Source organism: Camelus ferus, chromosome 10 (genome assembly GCF_009834535.1).
Source record: "Camelus ferus isolate YT-003-E chromosome 10, BCGSAC_Cfer_1.0, whole genome shotgun sequence".
NCBI lineage: Eukaryota > Metazoa > Chordata > Mammalia > Artiodactyla > Camelidae > Camelus > Camelus ferus.
This window is the reverse complement of record NC_045705.1, coordinates 30531791-30559151: the sequence shown is the minus strand read 5'-3', so window position 1 is coordinate 30559151 and position 27361 is coordinate 30531791. Positions and strand designations below refer to the sequence as shown.

Sequence of the window (27361 nt, the reverse complement as noted above, 5' to 3'; positions counted from 1 at the left end):
ATTAGCCTCAGGATTGCTTATCTAGAAAATGAGAATAAGAATAGCATGAACCACAAAGGGCTGTTGGGAGGGTAAAGGAGACAAGGCAAGAAAAGCACCAAGCTCAGTGCCTGGCAAGGAGGAAGTGCTCAGCAGTGGTCATTATTGGCTGAAGCTGGGAAGAGAAGAGCAAGAGGAAGGGATCTAGATGGCAGAACAGAGCAGAGGTCCTGAAGCAGACAGTGCAGACAGAGAGGTAGAGTGGAGGCTGACGGTGATCTAGCCAGTACACCGGAGACTGAATAAAGAGGAGAGAGAAGTTGAGATGAAGCTGACAGACACTTAAACACGATGCATTTCTGGGCCCTTATATTGGATCCTAAAGTCTGATTCTGCCAGCACGGGCTGCCTGATGCTCGAAGGGGTCCCCAGATGTGAAGAGTAGGGGACAAAGGGCACCAGATCCCAGGAAGTATGATTGAACCAGATGTCACACAGGTGAGCGTCTGTGTCTGTCACTGTTATTGGATTTAGAGCATTAAAAGAAGACCCCTTTCGGCCTTTGATCAGGTCTTGACAAGTTCCTGCTTTTTGCCCGAAGGATGGACATCCGTCGGATCAGCTTCGACACAGAGGACCTGTCCGACGATGTCATCCCACTGGCTGACGTGCGCAGTGCTGTGGCCCTTGACTGGGACTCCCGGGATGACCATGTGTACTGGACAGATGTCAGCACTGACACCATCAGCAGGGCCAAGTGGGATGGAACAGGACAGGAGGTAGGGCCCAACATGGGCCTAGGCCCTTGGGGAGGGCAGAGATTGAGGGGTAGAATCCACCCTCTCCTGGGTAAGGGCTTCCCATACCTTTGCCAACCTGCAAATTGGGGAGTTCGGGCCCCAGAGCTGGGATGCAAGTCGAGTTGGTGATACAGCTTTGCTTCCTGCCTAGGTGGTAGTGGATACCAGTTTGGAGAGCCCAGCAGGCCTGGCCATTGATTGGGTCACCAACAAGCTATACTGGACAGATGCAGGTATGCAGAGGGCAGCTATACCCTGGCTCCTTAGGATTCCTCTTATTTAAAACCCTGGCCTCAGGTAGAAGGGGCCCAGTGCCCCTCCCAGACCATTTCAGTCTTGACCTGGAATCCTTGGTAGGTCAGGGGTAGTCGGGCTGCTGCAGAGCTGAAGCTAGAAGCTCACATCTGAGGGTTTGGCATTTGCCATTCAAATGGCAGCTGCTTCTGTTATGCAGCTGATGACTGAGAATGTTTTGAGGCATTTCAAATAAGGAATCTATGCCCTGTGGTTTTCCTTCCATCACTGTCTTGGTAAAAGACGCGTTTTCTATTAGCCAGCTAAGTATGGGAGGCAAGTGGAGTGCCTTAAACCAGAGCTACTCAAAGTGTGGTCCCTGAACCAGCATCATCAGAATCACCTGGGAACTTGTTAGAAATGCAGATTCCTGGGCCTCCCAGGAGACCTGCTGAATCAGAATCTTTGGGGGTTAGGTTTGGGAATCTGTATTTTCACAAGCACTTTTGGTTCTTATGCACAATAAAGTTTGAGAAACATTGCCTTAAATTATAGGACAGAGTGGGTTGCTTGGATTGAGGAGATCTTGCTCTTCCAAGAAATGGAACTGATCAAAATTTAATTCACTAAATATCCTTTGTGCATTTATTACAAAGTTATTTCTTGAGCGTCTATAGCATGCCAAGCTCTGTGCTGGATATGGAAGGTAAGAGGGTGAATGACCAAGACTAGAGTTAATATCTTTGCCCCCTGCTTCTTGGTAGGGACAGACCGGATTGAAGTGGCCAACACGGATGGCAGCATGAGGACAGTACTCATCTGGGAAAACCTTGATCGTCCCCGGGACATCGTGGTGGAACCCATGGGCGGGTGAGCTCCTGCCCCTTTGGAACAAGCTCCACCCCACCCCCAGATCTGAGTACTAGAGGAGAATCTGGAGTTTAGAGAGAGTGGCTAGATCTCATGGGTGCACCAAGGAAGAAAGGGAAGCTATAAAAACCACAGAGCATCGTGACAACTCCGTCTCCTTCGTGGACAGGAAACCTTTACATTTCTTTCTTTCTTTCTTTTCTTTTTTTGTCTGTTGCAAAAGTATTCATTGTTTAAGAAACAATTAAGTTTCTAGAAAGTGAAGATTCCCTATAATCTCACTCTCCAACAGGAACCGTTGTTAATAGTTTATGGTATTTTTTTCCAGATTTTCTTCTATGTGTTTATATATATGTAGTGGTGGTGGTGGTTTTGGTTTTATAGCAATGGCATATTGTTCTGTAACTTGGTTTTTTCACTTGGCTGTATATCTTGGGTATCTTTCTATTTTTTTTATATAGATCTATTTTGTTCTCCTTGATAGTTATATCGATTTCTGTTGTTGATGTACCATAATTATTTAGCCCATCCAATCAAGGAAGCATTTAAGACCCTGGGGTACTTTCTGATAGTGATATAAAATATCAGACTTTTAGGAGGCTGGGAACTGAGACAAGAGGCTGGGGTAGCTACCGCAAGCAAAAACCGTTAAACCCTAGAACCCTGAATCCCCACTGAGTATTAACTGGAAGGGTTGTAAGACATCCCTTGCCTGTGCCCAGGTACATGTATTGGACAGACTGGGGTGCAAGCCCCAAGATTGAAAGAGCTGGCATGGATGCCTCAGGCCGCCAGGTCATCATCTCTTCTAATCTGACTTGGCCTAATGGATTAGCCATTGACTACGGGTCCCAGCGGCTATACTGGGCTGATGCTGGCATGAAGACGATTGAATTTGCTGGACTGGATGGCAGCAAGAGGAAGGTAAGAGTGGCGCTAAGGCATCCTCCCACAGCCCTGACAGCCTCCAAGGCAACACTTCCCAGCTGGCAGGTGACAGGTGCTGGGGGACCTAAGGCTGACCAAGTATGGGATGTATGCAGTTTCTCTGAGACTGTGGCTGCCCTTTAGAGCCCAGGGGCCCTGCTGCTTGGTGATGAAAGGACACTAGGGATCATGTGGATTGTGGACATAAGTGCTTTTCTAATAACCATCACAACTCACATTGATCACCGGCAGCATCCTGGGCCCACGACTTCTCTCTCTCTGTTTTTATTATTTATTTGTCAAACTTACAGAAAAGTTTTAAGAGTAGTCAAAAGAACCAATAACTAACATTTTGACACTTTGTTATACCATTCTCATTTCCTCTCTCTTTCTCTCCCTCTGTACACATACACACACACACACACACAAACACACACATATACACACATATTATTTTTCTGAACCATCTGAGATTAAATTAGAGACATCTTGCCATTGAACCCAAAATATTCCAGTGCATATTCCCTAAGAACAAGAACATTGTCTTATATAATCACAGTGCAATGATGCAATGATCAAAATCAGGAAATTTAACATTGATATAATATTAACTATCTAATCCACAGTCCATATTCAATTTCACCACCAATTGCCCCAGTAATGTCCTTTACAGCTTTTTTTTTTTTCTTTTTTCTTTTTTAGACCAGGATCCAATCCCAGATCACAACTGTTTTTAGTAATCATGTCTCTTTAATTTCTAATCTGGAACATTTCCTCGACCTTTCTATGTCTTTCTTGATCTTTGTATTTTTAAAGAGTAAATGCCAGTTATTTTGTAGAATGTCCCTCAATTTGTCTGATGTTTCCTTGTGATTAGATTCAGATTATGCACTGGGAACAGGAATACTACATTAAGTGAAGTCGTGTCCTGAGTTCTCATTGTGTTTTATCAGTAACCACAGATGTCAGCTTGTCCCATCATTGTGATACTAAATTTGATTGTGTGGTTAAGATAGTGTCCACTGTAAAATTGCTATTTTCCCTTTTGTAATTACTAAGTAAGTTGTGCAGAGATACTGTGAGGTTATGTAAATAATACATGATTTTTACAGTCATCACACAACACTTGGAGCCAGACATTGTCATGATCATATCACAGATTGGCAGACCAAGGCTCTGAGAGATTTTATCACCAGCTCTTGCTCAAGGTCACACAGCAGGTGGTCCTGGCAGAGCTGCATTCTGCATCCTCACCTGAGCGCTTGGCCACTACTCTGTACTATCAAACCTTGCTGGGGGATGACACAAGTGCTGGGGCCCTGGCAGGTGCTGATTGGAAGCCAGCTGCCCCACCCATTTGGACTGACCCTCTATGGCGAGCGCATCTATTGGACTGACTGGCAGACCAAGAGTATACAGAGTGCCGACCGGCTAACGGGGCTGGACCGGGAGACCCTGCAGGAGAACTTGGAAAACCTCATGGACATCCACGTGTTCCACCGCCGGCGGCCCCCGGGTGAGCAGCCCTTGGCCCACACTGGCTTCTCCTCGGCTTCCCTCTGCCGTACTCCTCCCCATTGACCCCCTCCTCTCTACCCAGTGTCCACACCATGTGCTATGGAGAATGGCGGCTGCAGCCACCTGTGTCTTCGGTCCCCAAATCCAAGTGGCTTCAGCTGTACCTGTCCCACAGGCATCAACCTGATGCCTGATGGCAAGACCTGTTCACCAGGTAAGTCTAAGCATCACAGGCCTGGACAGAGCCTCTCTGGGAGGGGCCGCTGCTCTCTTCCTCCCCTGCATGTGGACTTCAGTGTGGTCTGAGAAAGCATGAGTCCTGGTGCTTCTAGAGGCTTAGGGGATAGACAAAACTTTTAGGAAAAAGAAGAGGTCCAGGGGAGCAGATAGACAGGGTTAGAAGCAGGGTCCAAGTAATTCTCATGGTGTCTTCACATATATTAGAAAAAGATGCTCCCCTCTTAAACAATTTACGTTCATCTGTTGTGAAATTGTCATAATATACTGATTCAGTAGAACAAACTTCAGCTCCATCTGCCCAAAATTGGTATAATAAATATTAAAACATATGATGCCTACAATGTAATAGTATCTCCCTTGGAAATGGCACCTTTGTAAGTATGCACAACCAGTACAACCTTTGTGACAACCTTAACTGAAAAGTCTCAGAAGCAGGACATAGCTGCCCAGATGTTGGAAGTTGATGTTTCTCCCTAGGGGATGCCACATGGTAGGCTGCATTTGAACTCTAACTTCCTAGGAAATTTGAGTAAGAAAGGAGCTATGAATTGTACCTCCCAGGTTATGGGTAAAACCCTCCTTCACTTAACATGAAGATTCTTAAACTTCACGGTAAAAGGTCCCTCAAAGAGATTCACTTCCGTGATGTTAATAAAGAGCTGTCATTTATGACTACGTATCAGACCCAAGGCTAAAGGCTTTCTGTATGTGATCTCTTTTATTCATATAGGCACCCTGTTATTGTCCTCATTTTACAGATGATAAAACTGAGGCTTAAACAATTTAAATAATTTGTCCAGGATCACACAACTAGAAACTGGAAACAGGGCGTGAGCTTCAGTTTGCCTTACTCCAAATCCTCTTCATGGCTAGGGTGACTGTCCTCTTTCCTTCTCTCCTGACCTGAGCAGGCATGAACAGTTTCCTCATCTTCGCCAGGAGGATAGACGTCCGCATGGTCTCCTTGGACATCCCGTATTTTGCCGATGTGGTGGTACCAATCAACATTACCATGAAGAACACCATTGCCATTGGAGTGGATCCCCAGGAAGGTCTTTGTGGCCCTCCCTTCTCCCCTGGTCCTCTGTCCTTTTCTTATAGCAACCACTGCCCTTGCTTTCCCACCACTTTGGCTTCCTGCTAAGAGTCTGGGGGCTCCCTGTTCCCTCTGGCACAGCCCCTTCCCCGTCTCTACAGTGCTTTCTCTTTGGTTATAAGGGCATGGAGTTTGGAGCCTTCCTCTTCATCTCTCCCAAGAGCTATCCTGTTATGATATTTCCACATTTCCCTTGATTCCCTCTGCTTGGACGTGCCCTGGAGTCTCAGGTCGTGAGTCAGCTGTGGGTGTCCTTTTGGGGGAGGTGAAAGTCCAGGCTGAGCCAAGCCTTCCCTTTCCAGGAAAAGTGTACTGGTCAGACAGTACGCTGCACAGGATCAGCCGTGCCAATCTGGATGGCTCCCAGCATGAGGACATCATCACCACAGGTGGGCCTTGCTCCCAGCCCAGGGACCACCTGTCTGGCTGCAGAGCTGGCGAAATATCCCATCTGTTTTAAGGCAAGAGCCAGTGTGCTCTCTTGACTTCCTGCAGGGCTGCAGACCACAGATGGGCTCGCAGTGGATGCCATTGGCCGGAAAGTGTACTGGACAGACACGGGGACCAACCGGATTGAAGTGGGCAACCTGGACGGGTCCATGCGGAAGGTGTTGGTGTGGCAGAACCTTGACAGCCCCCGCGCCATTGTACTGTACCACGAGATGGGGTGAGAGCAGCTCTGTGGCTCTGGGCGGCAGGTTGGGCTGGCTCAGCAGGGACTATAGACGGGATGAAGTGGGCAATGGAGAGCAAGCGTGCTTCACAGGAGTACCGAGACTGCCCTCCCTGGGGCTCGTCCCTTGTGACTTCTTTCACGGTGGCAGTATAGTGTAGAGGTTACAAGCATGAGCCTTAGAATTAGAAATCCAGGATTCAAATGTCTTCACCATTTGTTAGCTGCATGTCTTTTTGGGTCCAGTATTTAACCTTCTCAATCCTCAGTCCTCAGCTTTCTTACCTGTAAAATGGAGGTGACAGTGAAAATACATGCCATATGGTCCTTGTGAGAATTAAATGAGAAAATGCTTAGAAAGTACTTTTTTTAACTGTAAGAAACATAACGTTAAATTTAACATCTTAATGATTTTTCAGTATACAGTTCAGTAGTGTTAAGTGTATTTATACCATTGTCAAATAGATCTCCAGAACTATTTCGTCTTGCAAATCTAAATATATTTTATTAAACAACTCCCTTTTGTGCATATAAAAAACTTTTCACAGTGTTTGGCATATTATAAGTGCTCACAGAATACAGGAGCTGTGGAAATAACCAGGTAGTATTCTTCCTTGCCCAGGTTCATGTACTGGACAGACTGGGGGGACAATGCCAAATTAGAACGGTCTGGAATGGATGGCTCAGACCGTACTGTGCTCATTAACAACAACCTAGGGTGGCCCAACGGACTGACTGTGGATAAGGCCAGCTCCCAACTGCTCTGGGCTGATGCCCACACTGAGGTGAGGGTCCCTGCTCCTGCTCTCCCCGGAAGCCTGGGAAAATGTGAGCGGCCTATTTGGGATAGCCAGTGCAGGCTCCCAGTCTACTGATAGCCACCCCTACCCTCTCCTTCCTCTACAGCGAATTGAGGCTGCTGATCTGAATGGTGCCAACCGGCACACGCTGGTGTCACCTGTGCAGCACCCATATGGCCTCACCCTGCTCGACTCCTATATCTACTGGACTGACTGGCAGACCCGTAGCATCCACCGTGCTGACAAGGGTACTGGCAGCAATGTCATCCTGGTGAGGTCCAACCTGCCAGGCCTCATGGACATCCAGGCTGTGGACCGGGCACAGCCGCTGGGTGAGAAGACCCCCAGGGCTGTGAGCCAGAGCCTCTGACTTTCTGGGCATATCTCAACATTTGAGATATATCCAGAGGACAGAGAGTCCTTTACAACCTGGGAGGCAGGGGCCTGCCTAAGGCCCCTTCCAGGATCAGGCTGTATTCCCTCTGGGTGTGGCTGGTACTACAATTGCAGGATGCTGTCACCTTCAAAGGACCCCTGGGGACACCCCTGCTTCTTCTCTCTCATCCCTGCCAGGCACCGAGTCCTGTTATGCAGACATTCAGGCACAAGAAACTAGGGCCTTTGTAAGAATCAGACAATATTCCAGGCTGGGTGTCAAAACCCATGCTTCTCTTCCTCTCTCTCTCTCATCACCAGGTTTTAACAAGTGCGGCTCGAGAAATGGAGGCTGCTCTCACCTATGCCTGCCTCGGCCCTCTGGCTTTTCCTGTGCCTGCCCCACTGGCATCCAGCTGAAGGGAGACGGGAAGACCTGTGATCCCTCTCCTGAGACCTACCTGCTCTTCTCCAGCCGCGGTTCCATCCGCCGCATCTCACTGGACACCAGCGACCACACAGATGTGCATGTGCCTGTTCCTGAGCTCAACAATGTCATCTCTCTGGACTATGACAGTGTGGATGGAAAGGTCTATTACACAGATGTGTTCCTGGATGTTATCAGGTATGAACATCCCTGAAACCTCCAGAGGGCATAGACCTGCTTCCGATCTCTGATGGGTGAGGGTATGGTCTGTCTTGACCTCTAAACAGACTGAGTGAGTCGATGACTTGGATAGTGAGTTCAGACAGCGACGCTTGCTTTGTAGTGTTATCAGTTATAGCAAAGTCTCAAACTTTTGCTTTTTGGTTTATTTAAAGATTAATAGAAGCCCAGTATGCAAAACAAACTAACAGATAAAGTCAGGCTAGGGCCCTGGAACCTTCTATCCCTACCATTGGGCCCTGCAGGAGCTCCAAGGATCTTCTAAGACTTGTTGATGAGTTGGCCGTGTAGCTAAACCATGTATCTGAATCATAATACAGGAACACTGGCCAAATGCTGAGGCTTATGGTTGTTCACAAGGTTGTACTGGGTTTTGCTTTTTAAATATTTTTTCTCTTATTTGAATTTTTATTCTTCTTTCAATGTTTTACCCCAATGCAGCTGAGGAGTATGAAGTCCTGCCGCCAGTTAGAAGGTTTCACTGTGGCAGAGATTCTCATGTGGAAGAACAGGAGTGTTCCCTTCTGTTCTCCCTGAGGGTGTATTAGAATCTTGTGCTGGGAGCTGGCAGGCATATGTAGTTTAGAGAAGCCCCCCTGTGTCTGTGACATGCCCCCCATCCTGAGGTTGAATTCCCTGGTGTAGGACTTATATAAAAATGCACAGATAGATTTTGAAAAATCTGCCCTTTCTTATAATCACCACCTACCAATCTTTGTCTCTGCCTTAAGGTATTTGGGGTTTCTTATCCTGTCCTCTGGCAAGACGTGGGCCCAAATGCCCCCGACTTATAGCAGGAAACACTCTGACCTCCCAATAATTTATTCATTAATTCTGTAAATATTTTGAATACCTGCTGTGCTACATGCTGTGGAATGTACTTGTAAACACTTGGTCTCTGCCCTTATGGGCTTACAGTGTAGTGGGAATCCAATTACGGGAACCTGCATTAAAGGGGTACCAGTCTGTGGCTGGTCAACCTAGTCAGTCATCCAACCCTGGGCTGTTCCCCAAGGCGAGCAGATCTGAACGGCAGCAACATGGAGACGGTGATCGGGCGTGGGCTGAAGACCACCGATGGGCTGGCAGTGGACTGGGTGGCCAGGAATCTGTATTGGACAGATACGGGCCGAAATACCATTGAAGCATCGAGGCTAGATGGTTCCTGCCGCAAAGTGCTGGTCAACAACAGCCTGGACGAGCCTCGGGCCATTGCCGTTTTCCCCAGGAAGGGGTGAGTTTGGGGCCAGCAGAAAAGAGACCCAGGGAAGAAAGGCCTGGTGAAGAGGCCTTTGAAAGGTGCCTAGATGTTAATGGTAGATATGTGTCCCTGTATTCTCTCGACCATCTGGGTGCCATCCTCCCATGCCTTGACCATGGCACTGTTGTATCCCAGGTACCTCTTCTGGACAGACTGGGGCCATATTGCCAAGATTGAGCGAGCGAACTTGGATGGCTCAGAGCGGAAGGTCCTCATCAACACAGACCTGGGTTGGCCCAACGGCCTTACCCTGGACTATGATACCCGCAGGTGGGGATCCTGTCCCATACAGCCTCCTGGAAGTCAGGTGGGCAGAGGAGAGGGATGGTTGAGACTGAAGTAGTGAAAACAAAAAGGTAGAAAGCTCCTTGGCAAGTGAGGATGAGCAAGCAGAGAGAAGGATGAAGGAACATATTCTTGGAACAGGGTTGCTGAATCCAGCACTTAACTCTCAGGTGGGTTTTGTTTATCTGGCTTACACGGTTTTCATTTGAGTGCCTTTAGCAGAGCATATTCTCTGGCTGGACCACAGATCCCACTACCGTCCCATCCATTTAAGGGCTGATTTTTCACATTTGTTACTCTCCTGATCCTATCAGGTACTGGAATTTTCAACTCCTGGTCTAGATTAAAAATCCTGGAGGGCAGGAGAAGAGGGAGGAAGGGGCTCTGAAACAGTTGATTCCCCTTTCCACTCTCAGAAGCAGGGAAGGGAATCAAAGTCACCTGGAGAATTGGACTAATAAGAGAAATGCCCTCTTCCTTTAACTTCACTGAGCTGTTTGTAGACTGAGTCTCCTCTTGAAGGATGTTCATAAGAATTTGGGCTTAGATTCCTGGGTAGGAGTCAAAGAGTGATCAAATTGCTGAAAATGCGGGGAGGGTATAGGTCGGTGGTAGAGCTCATGCTTAGCATGCACAAGGTCCTGGGTTCGATCCCCAGTACTTCAATTAAAATAAATAAGTAAATAAATAAACCTAATTACCTCCCCACCAAAAAACAAGCAAAAATTCCTGAAGATGAGACTAGGCGGTAGCTCCTTTGAGGTCACTAGACTTTCTATGCTTCCCCAGAACAGCCCTGGCCTCCCCACTTATGAATCACCAACCAAATTTCACTCTTCAGCTTAGGGACTCCCAATGACCTCTCATCAAGTCACCTTGACTGCTCACAGCGCCTTCCAGTTCTGCTCAGGAGAGGACAGAGAGATCCTTAAAGGGAAGGGCTGGGCTCCCAGGGAGGTGTTTTCAGCAGCTACCTTTCCTCTTTTCTTTCACAGGATCTATTGGGTGGATGCACACTTGGACAGGATTGAAAGTGCTGACCTCAGCGGGAAGCTCCGGCAGGTCTTGGTCAGCCACGTGTCCCACCCCTTTGCTCTCACACAGGTATGGCTCAAGAGAGAGGTAACTAAACCTCCTTGATGGGTGTTTCCTTGGGGTTCTGCGTCAGCAGCCTCAGCCCTCGGTGCTACTGAACAGGTGTGCTATGAAAGCTCATTATAGGGGTGATTCTTATACACCGAAACCTTGCCACCACGTGCCCTGCTGCTCCTGACCCACACGCCTGTGTTCTAGCATTCAAAGGAGTGGCTCTCAAACAGCAGTGTACAGAGTCAGCTGTTGAATTTGTTAATGCACATTCCTGGACCCTGGATATAAAGAATCTGCCTCCTGAGGGTTGGGCAGGGAATATGTTATTTTTACAAGTTCCCCAATTGATGCTGTGGTCCCAGCATCCAAGCTCAGGCAGCTCACTTACAGAGGGTGGAGTGGCTGAGAGCCAGAGTTTTGAGGCACCTAGCCAGTCAGTGAGTGTTTATTGAGTACCTCCAACGTGCCAGCTCTGTGGGTTCAAGTTCTGCCTGTGTCATTAAGTAACTATGCAATTTGAAAAAGATTCTGAACTTCTCTAAGCTTCACTTACCTGTGAAATAAATGAGTGTAGTAATAGCATCCTCCTGAAATTTACGCAAAGCATCAGCACCATATCTGGCACTCAACATATGTTACTTCTAATTATTTTAATTAGTATTGGCTGTCTTATTTTTTTTTTTAAGAGTTCTAACCCTGTAAGATAATTCAAGGAAGGAAAAAAAATACACCAAGCCTGGCACCAAAACAAGGATTCTCAATCATTTCAAAATCTTTGTCCCTTTTTGACAAATATCCACTCTGTCTACATTCTGTACTATATCCTGCCAGACGATAAGTTTTTGTCTGGCTTTACTTAATGATAGGCATTTTTTCCCCATAGTCCAAATGTAAACTGTAAGATTATATTGAATTATTTTTTCAATCTACAAGTTTCTCCTGGGGTTTTTGATGTATATATACCCCAGGGATGGGAGGGAACTGCCTGCATTTCCCGTCCCCACTTCTGGTTGAGAATCTCAGGATTGCTGCATTAGAATGCAGCTGCCCACAGAAGTAAGCAGGACTTGGGCCAGGACTCTGAGTGAAGGGCCCAGGAGAACAGGGACCTAGAAGGACCTCCCCACAACTCCACAATTTACTCCTATTTTCTAGGTACAGAAACTCATTTATTCATCAAGCCACTCAGTAAACTGACTAAGGACTAAGTGTTAGTGCTGGAAATTGAGAAATGAGCGAAATACATTCTTGTCCTTGAAGAACTTAATCTGGCAGGACAGACAGACATGCAAACAAATGACCACAGAATGTCAAAGCACACTTGTAGAAGTGAGGACAAGGCACAGGACAGCATAGAGAGAGTGGTGAATTCTATATGGAGTGGGGGAAATTTCCTGGGTAATGTCATATCTGGGGATGCATAGGAGTTGACCTGAATAAGAGAAGAGGACATCGCAGGGGAGGGAACACATGTGCTGGGACGTGGAAGCTGTACCGAGGTCTGACTGTTGAGTGATAGTTACTCTTTTGGGGGTTTCCCTATTGAGTAGCAGGACAGGTGGATCTACTGGACAGACTGGCAGACCAAGTCAATCCAGCGTGTTGACAAGTACTCAGGCCGGAACAAGGAGACGGTGCTGGCGAATGTGGAGGGACTCATGGATATCATCGTGGTTTCCCCTCAGCGGCAGACAGGTGGGCTCCTGTGTCCTGAGCCTGCTTCCGTACCACTGGTAGGGTGGGTTGGTCACCCCAAGGACTGTTAATAACTGAGACAATTAGAGCCACAAGAGAGGCTTTTGGTTCACATCATACGCTTTTAGACCTTTTGAGAAGTGACAAACTGGGAGACTTGATTCTGCCCCAGGCCAGACATTCATCTGCTTTGCCCCAGGGACCAATGCCTGTGGTGTGAACAATGGTGGCTGCACCCACCTCTGCTTTGCCAGAACCTCGGACTTTGTGTGTGCCTGTCCTGATGAGCCCGATGGCCGGCCCTGCTCCCTTGGTGAGTTGGACTGATCAGCCCCCTGGAACAGCAGAGCCCTTGGAAGGGCAGGGGACCAGTAGCCTCAGTTTTGTCCTTCCTGGTGAGATTCCCCCTCAGGGGGTCTTACAGCAGGGTGACCGGGAGAAGTGAGACTGAGCTTTGGGATGGCACAGACCTGGGTTTGTCTGGCTTCTGGCATTTTTTAGAACAGAATTCAGGTCCCCTGATTCCCTGGTCTCTGCTGTGACTTGTGCCTCACTCTCCCTTCCTGACCTTTGTGGGCCAGCTAGCCCATCCAGAGCTGTTAATATGGGAAAACAAATCTTTTTTTATGCACAGTATTAAGAAGGGCCTCTAATGAGGGTGGCTAGGATCAGGACAGTTAAAAGATTGCTTTGTCAAGTTCTCCAGATGCTACTCTTGGATCATATGTAGATATTTAGGGCCCCAGTGGTCCAGTCCAGCCCTCGTTTTCTCTCCAGTGCCTGGCCTGGTGCCCCCAGCTCCCAGGGTTACCAGCATGAGTGAAAGGAGCCCTGTACTACCCAACACGCTACCTACCACCTTGCGTTCTTCTACCACCCGGACCCGCACGTCTCTGGAGGAGGTGGAAGGGAGGTAAGTGGGTTCAGTATGTGACTGAGGGCTCTTTGATTCAAATCACCATCCCCTGCCAGCAGAAGACTGTAGTCCTAACATGAGAATCCTGGCAGATGGGAGGTAGATCACATCATTAGCCACCCGTCTCTGCTATTTGAGACTGGAGGTGATATTTAGACTTGTAGATTGTTGCAAATGATTCCCTTTTTAGCTCTGAAGGTAAGTCGCTCTTGGAGCAGCTTTAGAGAGAAATCACTCAGGAGGAATTTCTACATGGCATTCCTCCTCCTTCCTTTCTTTCTGTGACATTTACTCTCACATAACAGGTTTAGCACATGGTCTTGTCCTACAATTTATTTAGAAGCCACCAAGTCATAGTAGTCTCTGAGCTGTGGCTTTATGACTTGGGACATCCTCAGGGATGTGGTGGCCTTAGCTTATAATGACCTGTAATATGCAAACACACACACTGTTATTAAATAAGTAAGCATAACCATGAATACATGTCAAATTAAGTATAAAATATGGTATTTGATTAAACTGAAGGTGCTTTCAATTTAAGATGCATCCTGATTTGAGACATTAAACTGGAAAAATGATCTACAGCAATTGTGAGATGCCATTAAGTGTAACATACTCCTATTTCAGAGATGTTAGAATGTAGAAAAAATGCACATCTTAAAATTGATGAAATAGATGTTATATTCAATTAAGAGAAATGCTTATCAATATGTTTTTATTTATACTTTGCAAAAAATAATCTGGAAATACCAGACAGAAATAAAGAAGATATAAATGTACTTATATACCCATATATAATTCCCTTTAATTTAAAAAAATTTTTGATGTATGTATATATTGTGAAATTATTACCATAATAAGTCTAGTTAGTTAATATCTATCTTCACACATACATGCACATTTTTTTTCCTTGTAGTGAGAACTTGTAAGATCTACTCTCTTAGCAACTTTCAAATATACAATACAGTATTGTTAACTGTAGTCAATATGATGTACATTACATCCCCAGGACTTACTTATCTTACTTAACTTATTCACTTGGCATATGCCCTCAAAGTCCATCCATGTTGTTGCAAATGGCAGTATTTCCTTCTTTTTATGGCTGAATAATATTCCATTGTATACATACACCACATTTTCTTTATCCATTCATCCATTGATGGACACTTAGGTTGTTTCCATGTTTCAGCTATTGTAAATCATGCTACATTGAATGTGGGGGTGCAGATGTCTTTTTGTGATAGAGATTTCATTTCCTCCTCTTTACTATTTTGACGTCTATCTTTCCAAGCATTTTTCCATTAGAACATTTTTCATTGTAATATATTGTTCTCTTTATTTTTAATATCAACTGTACCTTAAAAGATTATGAACACTTGATTTCAATTATGAAAGCAGAAACATAGTAATAATTGCAGATAAGAACTCTAGACTCATGTCCCTAAGTTAAAAGATTTGCACATGATCTCATTATGCCCCATTTTCTCATTAGAAGCGTTTTTATGGAAAAGCAAACAGATGTAAACATGTACCTTTCTCACTAACTTTTAAGTACTAACAATCATTATTAATCTGATTTTCTTTAGGTTTATTTAGAAAACTTTGAGCCCTATTCAGATATTTTCTTCCTGTCAGAGTTCTACTTGAAGACTCAGTGCATCAGTGCATCTTGGTTTCAGATGCTTTTGCCAGTAGCTTTTCTCTAGCCTTTTAGGAGATGCCTTTAATTGCAGGCTCATAATGTGCCACAAAGGAGTTACCTTCTTGGCATTTCAAGTTAGTCATCGGAGCCCTCCCTCTGGATGTCTTGCATATTCCCTTGTGAAAGAATGAATGGAATAAAAACAATTTTTTTAAAGTCTGTCTAGATCTAGAGATAATTTTTATCCAATCAGAGGTTTGGTTGTTTGGTAGCTTCTTCCAACTCATCCTGGTAGTTTTAAGTCTACTTTTGATGTCCTTAGTATTCTTTCAGCAGACTTTTAGCTTGCTTCCGAACCAGCTTCTCCTTTTTAAAGACTCCTCTTTAAAGAGTATATATTTTAGTCGGGGAGGGTATAGCTCAGAGGTAGAGATAGCATGCACAAGGTCCTGGGTTCAATCCCCAGTACCTCTTCTAAAAATAAATAAACCTAATTACTACCACCACCTCTGCCAAAAATAAAATGATTAAATAATACAATAATAAGTAAATAAAATATTTTTTTAAAAAAGAGTACATATTTTAAAGCACATTTAAACATAGGATAGTATCTTGAAGACAGTGACTCACATTGATTTCTCTGTAATTCCTGGTCTTGCCCTCTCCTTGCTTCTGACATCTCCCATCTGGTATAGTGTTATATCTGAAAGCCCCCCTTTCCTGGAGAAAGGCAAGATCTTTATTGAATACAAGTAGCCTTCACATTCAGTTTTCTCTGCTCCACAGGTGCTCTGAAAAGGATGCCCGGCTGGGCCTCTGTGCACATTCCAATGAGGCCGTACCTGCTGCTCCAGGTAAGCCCTCAGTGTCCAACTATTTTGAAAAACAAGATGTAATGAATCTAAGACTCCATTGATATCTTCCAGAACCTTCATGGGGACCCTTTGGGGTCAATGAACCTTTTTCTTAGACTAAACCCATAGGAAGAATAACCATAACTGCTGCCACTTATGGAGGGCTTTCCATGTGCTGGGCAATTGTTAAGCAGTATTTATGTGCACACACACACGCATGCATATATGTGCATGTATTTGTATATATACACACGTCTTTAACCTCCACCAATCCTATGAGCAATTTATTATTTACATTTAACTGATGAGAAAACATAGGCTTAGAAGTTAGGCATCTTGCCTTAAGTCACTCAGCTAGTAAGTAGTGGAACTGGGAGTAGAGATGCTAACAGAGTGATAGATTTCTTCTCAGCCCCGTACCCCCACCTCCTGTGGCCTCTCCTCTGAGAAGGAGGCCCCTAGCCATCCTCAGATAGTATGGGATCCAACACCATGATAGGGAGTCCTCCATCTGCCCACCTCTCACACCAGCTAGAAGATTGTCAGTGGTACCCACTTAGTGACCCTGTGTTCTTCCTAGGGGAAGGACTCCACGTCAGCTATGTCATCGGTGGACTCCTCAGTATTCTGCTGATTCTGGTGGTGATCGCAGCTTTGATGCTATACAGGTAACTTCAGCTCCCGTTACATCTGGGATCTCCTGAAGCTGACAGCTCACTGATGCAACCTCTGACCAGCCGTGTTTCAAAGTTGGGTCCCCTGGTCAAAGCAGCAGAAGGGAAGGGCAGGAACCTAAATGTGTCCTCTTCTTCCCCAAACACAGCCCAGGCAGTCTCCTCATTTCACAACCACAGCAACTCTTGGGATTTTCTTTGTAGACTAGGATTCTGAGGACACAGAGGGTGTTACCCAAGGTAGGAGGCAAAGCTGGCACTGACTCTAGCATCTTTGCATTTTCCACCAACCCACACCACCTCAAACCACTGAAGCTGGAAATGATTTTCTCATCACACAAACACAACCCTTTACTACAATATTGGGTGATAAATCATTGTTCAGTAGGTATCATCCTGGGAATCTGTAGTTTTCTACTTAGAATCTTCTTTTTATGACTTTCTTTCTATATATTTCCCCTACATGCTTTAAATGCAGCTCACAGCAAAAATGTTTGGATTTTGCTGCTGCAGCTCTTGCAGCTCCTGCTAACAACAACAACAGCAGCAATAGTAACCACTGCCATTTAATGAATATGTATCCATGCCACAACAACCTTGTGAGATTGGTATTATTATTCCTCACCTTACAGACGAGGATCTCTCCGCTCAGAAAGTTTAGATTATGTCCACCAACATCCCAGCTAGTAAGTAACAGAAGTGGGTTTGAAACAGGTCTGTCTTGACTCTAAAGTGAAACGGTGTATTCATTATCTGTTACTGTATATCAAATTACCCCAAAACTTAGCAACTTAAAATGATAACCACTTATTATCTCACAGTTTCTGTGGGTTAGAAATCTGGATACAGCTTAACTGGTACCTCTGCCTCACAGTGTCTCACAAGGCAGCAATCCAGGTATTAGCCAGGGTTGCAGTCTTATCATGAAGCTTGACTGGGGAAGGATTCCCTTCCAAGGACAGAATTCAGTTTCTCTCATGCTGCTGGCTAGAGGCCTCCCTCAACAGTTCCTTGCCTCGTGAGCCTTTCCATAGGACAACTTTCAACATGGCAGCTTGCTTCCCCTAGTGCAAGAGTAAGAGAAAGGGATGGAGGGAGGGCAAGATAAGATGGAAGCCAAAAGTTTCCTTATAACCTAATCTGGTATCCATCACTTTTGCATGTCCTACTCGTTAGAAATGAGTCACTAACTCCAGCCCACACTCAAGGGGCAAAGATTCAGAAGGTGTGAGTACCAGGAGGCAGGGAACACTGGGACCTCTTAGAGGCTGCCTGCCAAACTTGGGTTACAGCTTCCCTAGATATTGTCCCCACAAAGATCTGAACTAACTTATCATCTCCTTTCTTCCTAAAGACACAAAAAATCCAAGTTAACTGATCCTGGAATGGGGAACCTGACCTACAGCAACCCTTCCTACCGAACTTCCACTCAGGAAGTGAAAATTGAAGCAATCCCCAAACCAGCCATGTACAATCAGCTGTGCTATAAAAAAGAGGTAAAAATTAAAACTTACATTCAAGAGTTTCTTTTTGGAGGGGAAGAGATTATGCTTCAGTTGCCTGAATAGATCAGTCAGGGATGCTAGGAAATCTGTCTACCATTTTGGAACAGAACTGAATGTGATTTGAGTTTCTGGAGAGGTCTACAATTTCTGAGCGTCCAGCCTCAGGGACCCTACTTAGAGCATGGTTAGAAAGCAGACCCCAGAAGGTTTAGATCTGAAAACATGTGAGTGTGCACCTCCCTGCCAGGAGATATTTTCCCAGGCTCAGGTTTCCTTTCCTCCTGGAGTTGTCATTCCCCAGCAGTGAGGCTGTGCCCCTCTAAAACAACCCCAAACTCCTAGATAACACCCAAGACACCCAAGGGCTCCTGAACTCTCCCATTTCTAATCTCTGATCCAGGTTGTTGGCACCTGTGGTTGGGAATAGCTGGTTTTTTGCTATTGATCTTCTTATCATAGAGTCTATAGGGATGTCTCTAAAATTCTCAAGGTTTATATGCTCTCTTTCTTTTAATTCCTTTGTTGCTTCAGGGAAGAATTATTTGCTGAATGTTTAGACATGAAAAATAGTCCTGTTTCCACTAGGGAATATAGCCTGGGACTTCCGATTTACCTAGCCTCATAAGACCCTTGTTTTTTCTAAAATCCTATAATCCTTCATCAGAAATTATCCCTATGAGACCTAATCCATTTACTCTCTTGGCCTTCCAGCTCATCATAATCTGCCCTCACACCTACAGGCCTCTCATGCATAATGAATACACCTTACATAATAATCATGTGCTTTCTGGATCCATTAATTCCCTGACTTAAAAAGCCCCTGCTACAAGCCAAAACAAAACCTGCAGGGATAGCTTGCAGATTTAGGGATGGTGGACCCCTTCTCTATTCATATCTTTGAGAAAAAGACTATGGAAGCTTCTGGGGTTCCTAAAGTGTCTGATGCCCCAGAAAAGGATCCCAATAGGGGCCCTAGGTTAGAAATTAAAATCATGTGACTCTTTTCTCCTGTTATATGCTTTTTCCTCAGCAGCTCTTTCACCCCTCTGATAGTCTTTCACCCTTTCTCTTCTGATTTCCTCTTGATTGCAGGTACCTGTTGCTGTGTGTTTGTAGAGAGAGTGGTATCCCCAAAATTGCCAGTTCCATGTCACCTACCCCTTCCTAACTTACCCAGCATGTCTCTGTGATGAAGACACTGAGTGGCCCGCATTTTATCTGAGACTAATTCAGCTTGGAGTGTGTGCTTGGTGACTGGGCATGTGTGTGTGTGCATGTGTGCTTGTGTGCTGTGTCTCTCTTCACTTGATCAAGGGAGCTGTTACTCGCAGAGGGCAAGGGACCATATTTTATATTGTGTGATCATCAAAGTATCCTGCTTACAGTAGGGGCTCAATAAGTATCTGTGGAATTGAATTGTTACTAAAATAGAGCAGCAGTTACAGGGCTCTTGGCAGGAGCACTATCCCAGGGACAGAACCCAAGCCATAGCCCATTTTCTTCTGGCAATGGTGGCATGTTGGTTGGTAACCCCCAGAAACCAGGAGGAAGGCTACCCTTTGAGGAATCCATAAAGGGAGAAGCCTGAGTAGAACTTAAGGCTGTCCTTGGAACAATCCCAGGTTGCTTGGCAGTGGCCCCAAGGCTTGAGGGAGCAGAGCCAGAATAACCTCCCACAGAAGCTTATAGGCTACAGGACCCCGCTGGATTGACACTTGAAACCCAAGTAAGAGGGTCTTCTTGAGCCCTCCTGTCTATCTTCTAAAACTTTTCTTCTTAAGAAAGTTAGAATTAAGAATAAAATAGCACAAAAGGAGCTTAAAATCCTGAATAAATGCACATTTGATAGATTTTGTCAATTGCTTATGGTCATGTATATCAGCATGATGTCCCATTAATAAACCCCATTAGCCATGTAATAGCTAACATGATTTTGTGCATCTTATGAGTCAAGCACCTACTAACTGCGTTTCATGGATCGCCTCATTTAAGCCTCACAGTCATTGGTTATTAAGTAAGGATACTGTTATTCTCCCCACGTGATAGAGGTGAGACTGAGTTTTAGAGACATTCAGTAATTTGTCCCAGGTGACGTAGCCAATCAGAGGCTCAGGCAAGATTTGATGCCATGTTTCTCCCTCCTCCCTGTGTAATAATGGTAGTAATCATCACAGCTCCTCCTTTCCTTTTAGGCTACACCTCATATATTTGCTATGACTGAATTTTCCCATTTGTTTGTGGGATCATTGCATTCTTTATGCCCACTCTTACCCCATCCACTTCCTGTTTCAGTTCGTCATAAGATCCTTTATAGAGAGCCAACCGAATGACTGTGTCTCTCCACTTTCCGCCATAGGGTGGGCCTGACCATAACTACACCAAGGAGAAGGTCAAGATTGTAGAGGGGATCTGCCTCCTGTCTGGGGACGAAGCTGAGTGGGATGACCTCAAGCAACTGCGCAGCTCACGGGGGGGCCTTCTTCGGGATCACGTATGCATGAAGACAGACACCGTGTCCATCCAGGCCAGCTCTGGCTCCCTGGATGACACGGAGACGGAGCAGCTGTTGCAGGAAGAGCAGTCTGAGTGTAGCAGCGTCCACACTGCAGCCACTCCTGAAAGACGGGGCTCTCTGCCAGACACGGGCTGGAGACATGAACGCAAGCTCTCCTCCGAGAGCCAGGTCTAAATGCCCATGTTCCCTTCCCTCCCCGCCTGCTTCTTCTCCTTTGTGGACTTCCAGTCCTCGTGCTCGCTTATACAACAGGCCCCTTTCCTAGGTGCTCATCCTACTCCTCCTCCCACCCCATAACTGCTCCTGAGCCCTCCACAGGAGCTGTTTCCACCTGAGTTTGTAACTACCTGTGCACAGGAAATGGTGGCGCATCCTGAGAATTTAGACCTGGATTTTACCATGAACCTCACCTCTTGCACTCCATCCTGAGCCTCCTGAAACTAGGCTCAGTAATGATTCCTCATCAGTACAGAGTTCCACCTCCCCTCCCCCGGTACCCTCAGTGCCTGCCCCACGAGAGCTGATGATCCAAGACTGCACTCCCTCCGCCCATCAGAGCTGGCCTGACCACTTCTCTGAGAGAGTGCTGACCAGGGGCTGCAGCTGGGGGTCATGGGTAAAGAGAGAGACGGAGGATAGAGGCTGAGAGAAGAAGGAGGAGTCAGCCCAGCTGGTATGGGCATCTGGGAAACCTCCAGCCTCAAGTGCATTAATAACATGAAAAAGCTTTTAGTGGTGTTTGGGCCTGGGTGTCCTGTCCATTGCTGGCAATGGATATTATCCTTATCCTAAGAGTTGTTGTTTTTCCAGCTACAGATGCTGGTGAGAGCTGGGTGTGGCTCAAGCTATTCTAACTCCTGCTAGAATGTCTGGAGCCTCTTCTACTTTCAGATGACCTGGGGTCCCTATCACACAGCAGCTGGCTAATACGAGTTCCCTTCTGCTGCCACCACTGGCTGGTACCTTTCCTAAGTCATTGCCTCTAAGTAACCAGGTTGCGAGCCAGTGGCTTGAATGAGTGTGGGGCCCTCAGGGGTGGGTCTCTGCAATGTCTGAGAACTACTGCTTAGACCAAACATAGCACATCCCCTGAACTTTAATGTTCTGCCACTCTCTCCCTCCTCATTCTCTTGGATTCTGAGCACAGAGATCCTGAAACATCCTTTCAAAGAAGGGCCAGAAGTTTTCATCAATGGTTGGGAAGAGCAATTGGATTAGAGACTTGGGGCACCCAGGGCCTAAAGGGAAGTATCCATGAGGCTGAACCTCCTGCGTTCTCTCTCAGGTGCTCAGGGATCTAAGTTAGTGGACACAGAGCCTGCGGCTGTGGGTGGTGAACTTCCCATTCCAGCTCTCTTCCCAGCTAAGTGACTCCTTTTCCATTGCTGAGATGCCATGCTTGGTTCATGCTTTCCTCACAGCAGGCATGTGTGTAACACTAGTGTCAGGAGAGTTGAGACTTTTTTTTCTGTTCTAAAACTTCTACCTAGCTCTTAAAAAAAAATTGGTGCCTATTTTGCTTTTTCTGACCTACCCTTGTGGGCACCTATGGTGAAGAGGCCTAAATAAAGATGCAAAGTGGGGGGCAAGGAGTAGGAAGGTAGAGAGAACCACCGAGGAAGCCCTTTCAGCCCAGGGCAGATCCAGACCTTTTTCACCCAAGGATTAGAAGCTGACAACAGGAGTTGAGAATGGAGGGGAGGGCTCCCAGAAGATGTTTCCTGATTTGAAACATCTCCAGAGGTTACTGGCATTGAGAAATCAGCTGCCAATTTGAGTGAAAAGGGAAGATCAGAGCAAACTGTTTCTGGTTAGTTCTAAGACCTCTAGAGACAGGTGCCAAGCTCTTAGCTCTGCTCTCAGTAGCCAGCCCAAGGTCTGGACCCTCTCAGGATAGCCAGGCCAGGCCAAGAAGGCTTTTCCAGTACACAAGGTGGGAAAGGAAAGATCCTCCCCCTGGGAGGAAGGGGGACATTTCACACTTGATGGGGCAGTAAAAGAGGGAGCATTTTGGGTCCTCAGACTCGTGGTTGGGGATGGGGAGAAGGTAGCAAAGTGGCATTTTCTTGAATGGGAAGGGGGAAGGATCTTATTGCACTTGGGCTGTTCAGAATGTAGAAAGGACATATTTGAAGAAATATCTATTTGAGCACTGATTTACTATGTAAAAAGCAAAGTCTCTCTGTCCTAAACTAATGGAAGTGATTCTCCCACGCTCATGTGTAATGGTTTTAACGTTACTCACTGGAGAGATTGGACTTTCTGGAGTTATTTAACCACTATGTTCAGTATTTTAGGACTTTATGATAATTTAATATAAATTTAGCTTTTCTTAATCACCTTGCCTGGCTTGGAGTCATGACTAATAACTGCACCTGCTCTGTCTGGCAGACCCATGCTGTGGAAAACCTGCTTGCAGACATAACCTCTGAGTCCTTTGGGGATGTGAGGGCAGTGAAGAGCAATAAAGGGTGAGAGGTTCCTGGCTGGAGGTTCAACTCATCTTGAGAAGACAGGTCAAGACCAGAGTTCATTGGCTTCTGAAATCCTTATCTCCTCTAGAAGTGGGTGGCAGATAGGTTTCATCTTGCCTGCCAACTCTGATTGGTCAGTCATGGCTGCCTGAGGTCCTATCCAGACTCAATGGAAAAAGTATCATGATCATTAGTGATGTCTCCTTTGGGCACCAGAAGGAAGGGTCACAGCCTGTATACTATGTTTCTTCTATTTCTGTTCTAGGGCTATGAGGACTTCAGTGTCACAGGCCTTGACTTTGCCTTGCAGTGATGGTCACTGGCAAGACTGTCTGATGTAGTAAGAAAAGTACTGGCATGAGAACAAGGAGGGCTAATTCCAGTCCCAGATCTGCCACTAGCTCTGATAGATCTTAGTCATGTTTCATGATTACTCTGAGAATGGATCAAATGAACATGAAGATTCCTTTTATTTTTAAAATGCTATCTACTCATACTTCATCCATTATATCTCAAGACTAGAACAAGGCATTGGGAGTCCCTTCTCGGGTATCTGGACATAATACCTCCCAATGAAGATTGACAATCATGCATATCTTAATGCCAGATGTAGAATTTAATGTCAAGAGTCAGTAGTTGATTTTCTAAACCACAAACCACTTATCGAATAATGCTTTCATTCATTCATTCATCTGCTAGGGGCTGGGCACTGCCCAAGCATGACCAAGAAAGACAGAGTATCACAGAGCTTAGTGTCTACCAACACCCCTCCCCACTAAAAAAGGAGGAAAAAGGAAGCAAGAAGGACTGAATTCTCTTGTATGTAAGTGACAAGAGATCTGAGTATAAACTTCCAATGTTGGTGAGGGGTAGATATGCTAGAACAAAAACAAATGGAATAGCTCAAGGACAACCATCACTCCTTCCACCATTCTTTTTTGGAAAAAAAAAAAAAGTCACAACAGAGAGTAAAGGAGAACATTTGAAGCAATGAAATCCAGCGTAAAGCACAAGCTTATATACCTGAAGGAAGTACCCCTTTCCAGAAACTCAGAATTATAGACCAGGCCATGAACAGTGACCACCAGAACTGGGAACCCAGGAAGAACTTTCCAAATGGGAAGAAGAAATGAATGCATTGAACACATATCATTTTCTTGGAAAACTGGAAGTGTTTCTGGGAGAACAATATTTAGAAAATGCATTTTACTAATCTGTAACTGTCCTGTTACTTCAGCAGGAAAAGAGAGGGGAGAATGGGGCTGCCCTGATAACCCAGGTCTTGACAAGAATTTGACCAGTGGCAAATGAGAATTCTGTAACAGCATTAAGAACTAGCACCCTGTTTTCAGGTTATGCTGGCTCTTAAGTTTCCTGATGTAAAATGAAAAGATTGCACCGAATGATACAGGTCATTTCTGGCCTGAGACCTCTATTTACATTCCTTCCAGGTGGTAGGGTATAGGTCAGTGGTAGAGTGAATGCCTAGCATGCATGAGGTCCTGGGTTCAATCCCCAGTACTACGGTTAAAAATAAATAAGTAAATAAAACTAATTACCTGCCTCCTTAAAAAAAACAAAATGAAACAAAAAACATACATTCCTTCCAGAAAATCTTGGGGATGAAACAAGAGTTGAGAATTTCTCATCTGGTTCTCTGGATATAAAACCTAAAACTGATTAAGTATGGAGACAATGGGTCAAATTCTAACAAACTGATCATATTTTGCAAACCAATGATGTGCAAAATAAAGTCACTGCCCTTCTTTTTATATTGTATGAACAAACTGTGGAACCTACGATGAAAAGATCTCTGTAGCCCATAGAGAGGTCGCCATGGCATGAATTGAAGTTTTCATCAAAACTAGCCCTGAAGAAAATAAAGTCTGTGCTGCATAGGAACTTAGAAAAAGAATCTACAAGAGTTGAGGGTGCATAAGGGTCTAAGTGTAATGCACTGACATTCAAGGGCATCTTTAATCATTTCTAATACTGGACATAATGATAAAAGAAATGTGGTTGAGCACTTTTTTATGGCTAAGAAACAGTCTCTTTTTTCTTCATATTTGAAAACGACTCAACTGATCCAGTTAATTGGATGTGTGTTTGGGGCTGTTTCAAGCAGCCTTTGTTTTGAAACATTCACTCACTTGCCATTTATTTTCTCTCCAGATCATTCTCCCATTAACCAGCTGACAGAGGCTAAGCAAAGCTCAGCAAAGGGAACAGTTTTATTTCCAGTCAATGTTCCAACTCACAACTTTGGATTCCTTGACGTGATGTTAAAACAGATCCAGACAGCCTAATTAAGGGTCTGAGTTTAAACCCAAGGCTAAGTTAGCCCCAGGCTATATAATCTTATTTCACTTTACAAGACACAAAGAGCCAAGAACTCTCACTTAGCCTGTCCTTCTCAGTGGGTTTTTTTCTCCAGCCCCTAAAAGCCAGCTGATAGCCTGCTAGCAAGGTCCCTATCTCTCCCTTCCGCCTGCTTCCTCTTTGGAGGATCTGATGTGTCTGTGGTCAAATTTCTTGAACAGCCTATATTTTGGGGCCTACGGGAAAATGGGCTGTGAGAAAAGGGGGGAAAAGGCTATTCATTCCTTCATTCAACCAGAACCTATTAAATGCAACCAAGAGCAAGATGGGATAAGCTTTGCAGTCTTGGAGGCCAGTCGAGGCACTAAAACCCACAGCCACTTGAGATCTGTAATAATGTCATCACTGCTATCTCCAGGGAATAATGCAGGGAGTACCTGGACTGGAAATTCAAAGGAAGCTACTCACTGAGGCTGTTCCTTTTAGCTGGAAGTACGGGTCCAGGTCCCATGGTGGGGATGTTTCAACCAAAATGTTGCTTGTGATTATGATGGAATGAGCACAGTCCCAACCCTAGAAGACTTTTTAGAAATGCCCAGCACAGTTATTCAGCAGCCACAATATTTGGCATTTGTTTCCTGCTTTCAGTTGCAATAGTACAGTGTTCGCTTAGATATCTAATGCCCACAAGGGTTTCACTGTCCTATTATTAACCTCCTTATGTAGAACTATTGAGAAGTCCCAGGCATAAAGTAGGTACACATAACTGCAATAAATACATAGATAAATGCCACTAGATGATAATTTTGGACTGGCCAAACATTTACTGAACATCTAATGTGGGCAAGGTACTGCATTAGGTTTCTACAAGGCTCTGCAGAATCTGCCACTCTCCCCACTCCCTTATTGGTCCTCAGCTCCTACTACCCTCTGACTGCCAATTACTCCAGCTCTCCTCACCTCCCTGTTTTTCAAACCTGCCAGGTATGCTCCCGACTTAGGGTCGCTGCAAAGCTGTTTCATCTGCTGGCCCTTTCTTCCTCTAGACAAACTCATGGGGAACTACTTTGCCTTCTTCAAGTCTTTGTTCAAATGTAACCTCAATTAAACTTACTCTGACCACTCTTTATAAAATTACAGTCTTTCCAACTCTACTTCCCAATCACTTTTACCCTGTTTTATTCTTTTTTAATTTTCCCACTGTACATATTGTCCAATAGCATACTGTATGATTTTTCACATGTTGATTGTCTGTTTCCTCACTATAATATGAGTACCATGAAAGAAGGGCTTTTTTTTTTTTTTGGTCTGTTTTGTTCACTGATAATTCCAAATGCCTATAAGAGTCCCTGCACATAATAGATGCTCAAGAAATATTTGTTGAATGAATAAATAATGGAATCAGACATTGAATGCCCACCTTCTAGTGGGGCCGTACCTAAACCATATAAGACAAAAAAGGATTTTGCCGTCTCGTTTTAAATCACTTCAGGATCTAGACTCCACACATCCTTTATTGATCAAATTCCAGGTTACCATCACTCTCTCCTTAAATGTAATCTTTAGTTTATTTCTGGTAATATTTAAATAAAGTGAACATACCAGTGATCAATGACTGAAGAAGACTATTTCTACATATTCCTAACCCATTTCTTAACTGTTATTGTGACCTCTTTTCTCTGATTGTTTCTTGTCTCCTACCCCTACCTATGGATCTGTCTTCATTTCCCATCTTTTCACTCTCTCCAGTCTCCCATTCAGTGATCTCATCCACAGTTTCATCTTTTCACTCTATGGAGGTAATTCCCAAATCGCTATTACTTGAGTCCTAATCTCTTCTCACAGTTCTCATCCTGTATTTCCTAGGCCTACATACATGATTCCATTTGAATTGCCTCATTGGTATGTAAAAGTAAACAGGAATAAAACTAGATACCTTGTCTTCTCTTTGAG

At 45.0% G+C, this 27361-nt stretch overlaps 1 protein-coding gene across 1 annotated transcript in view; it reads left to right on the top strand.

The window, feature by feature from the left end:
• The window catches only part of LRP4 (LDL receptor related protein 4), a 49459-nt gene extending 22446 nt beyond the window's left edge, over positions 1 to 27013 (top strand). Inside the window, exons 17-38 of the mRNA XM_032488565.1 lie at positions 550 to 758; positions 931 to 1012; positions 1778 to 1883; positions 2606 to 2807; positions 4137 to 4326; positions 4411 to 4542; positions 5480 to 5620; positions 5967 to 6053; positions 6160 to 6331; positions 6960 to 7122; positions 7244 to 7469; positions 7834 to 8137; positions 9195 to 9413; positions 9576 to 9710; positions 10721 to 10829; positions 12365 to 12509; positions 12709 to 12822; positions 13287 to 13422; positions 15854 to 15921; positions 16502 to 16589; positions 17950 to 18091; positions 20457 to 27013. Coding sequence (XP_032344456.1) covers positions 550 to 758; positions 931 to 1012; positions 1778 to 1883; positions 2606 to 2807; positions 4137 to 4326; positions 4411 to 4542; positions 5480 to 5620; positions 5967 to 6053; positions 6160 to 6331; positions 6960 to 7122; positions 7244 to 7469; positions 7834 to 8137; positions 9195 to 9413; positions 9576 to 9710; positions 10721 to 10829; positions 12365 to 12509; positions 12709 to 12822; positions 13287 to 13422; positions 15854 to 15921; positions 16502 to 16589; positions 17950 to 18091; positions 20457 to 20789 — 3503 coding nt within the window. The 3' untranslated portion in view covers positions 20790 to 27013. The remainder of the gene's footprint in view (positions 1 to 549; positions 759 to 930; positions 1013 to 1777; positions 1884 to 2605; positions 2808 to 4136; positions 4327 to 4410; positions 4543 to 5479; positions 5621 to 5966; positions 6054 to 6159; positions 6332 to 6959; positions 7123 to 7243; positions 7470 to 7833; positions 8138 to 9194; positions 9414 to 9575; positions 9711 to 10720; positions 10830 to 12364; positions 12510 to 12708; positions 12823 to 13286; positions 13423 to 15853; positions 15922 to 16501; positions 16590 to 17949; positions 18092 to 20456) is intronic.
• Positions 27014 to 27361: the final 348 nt, after the last annotated feature.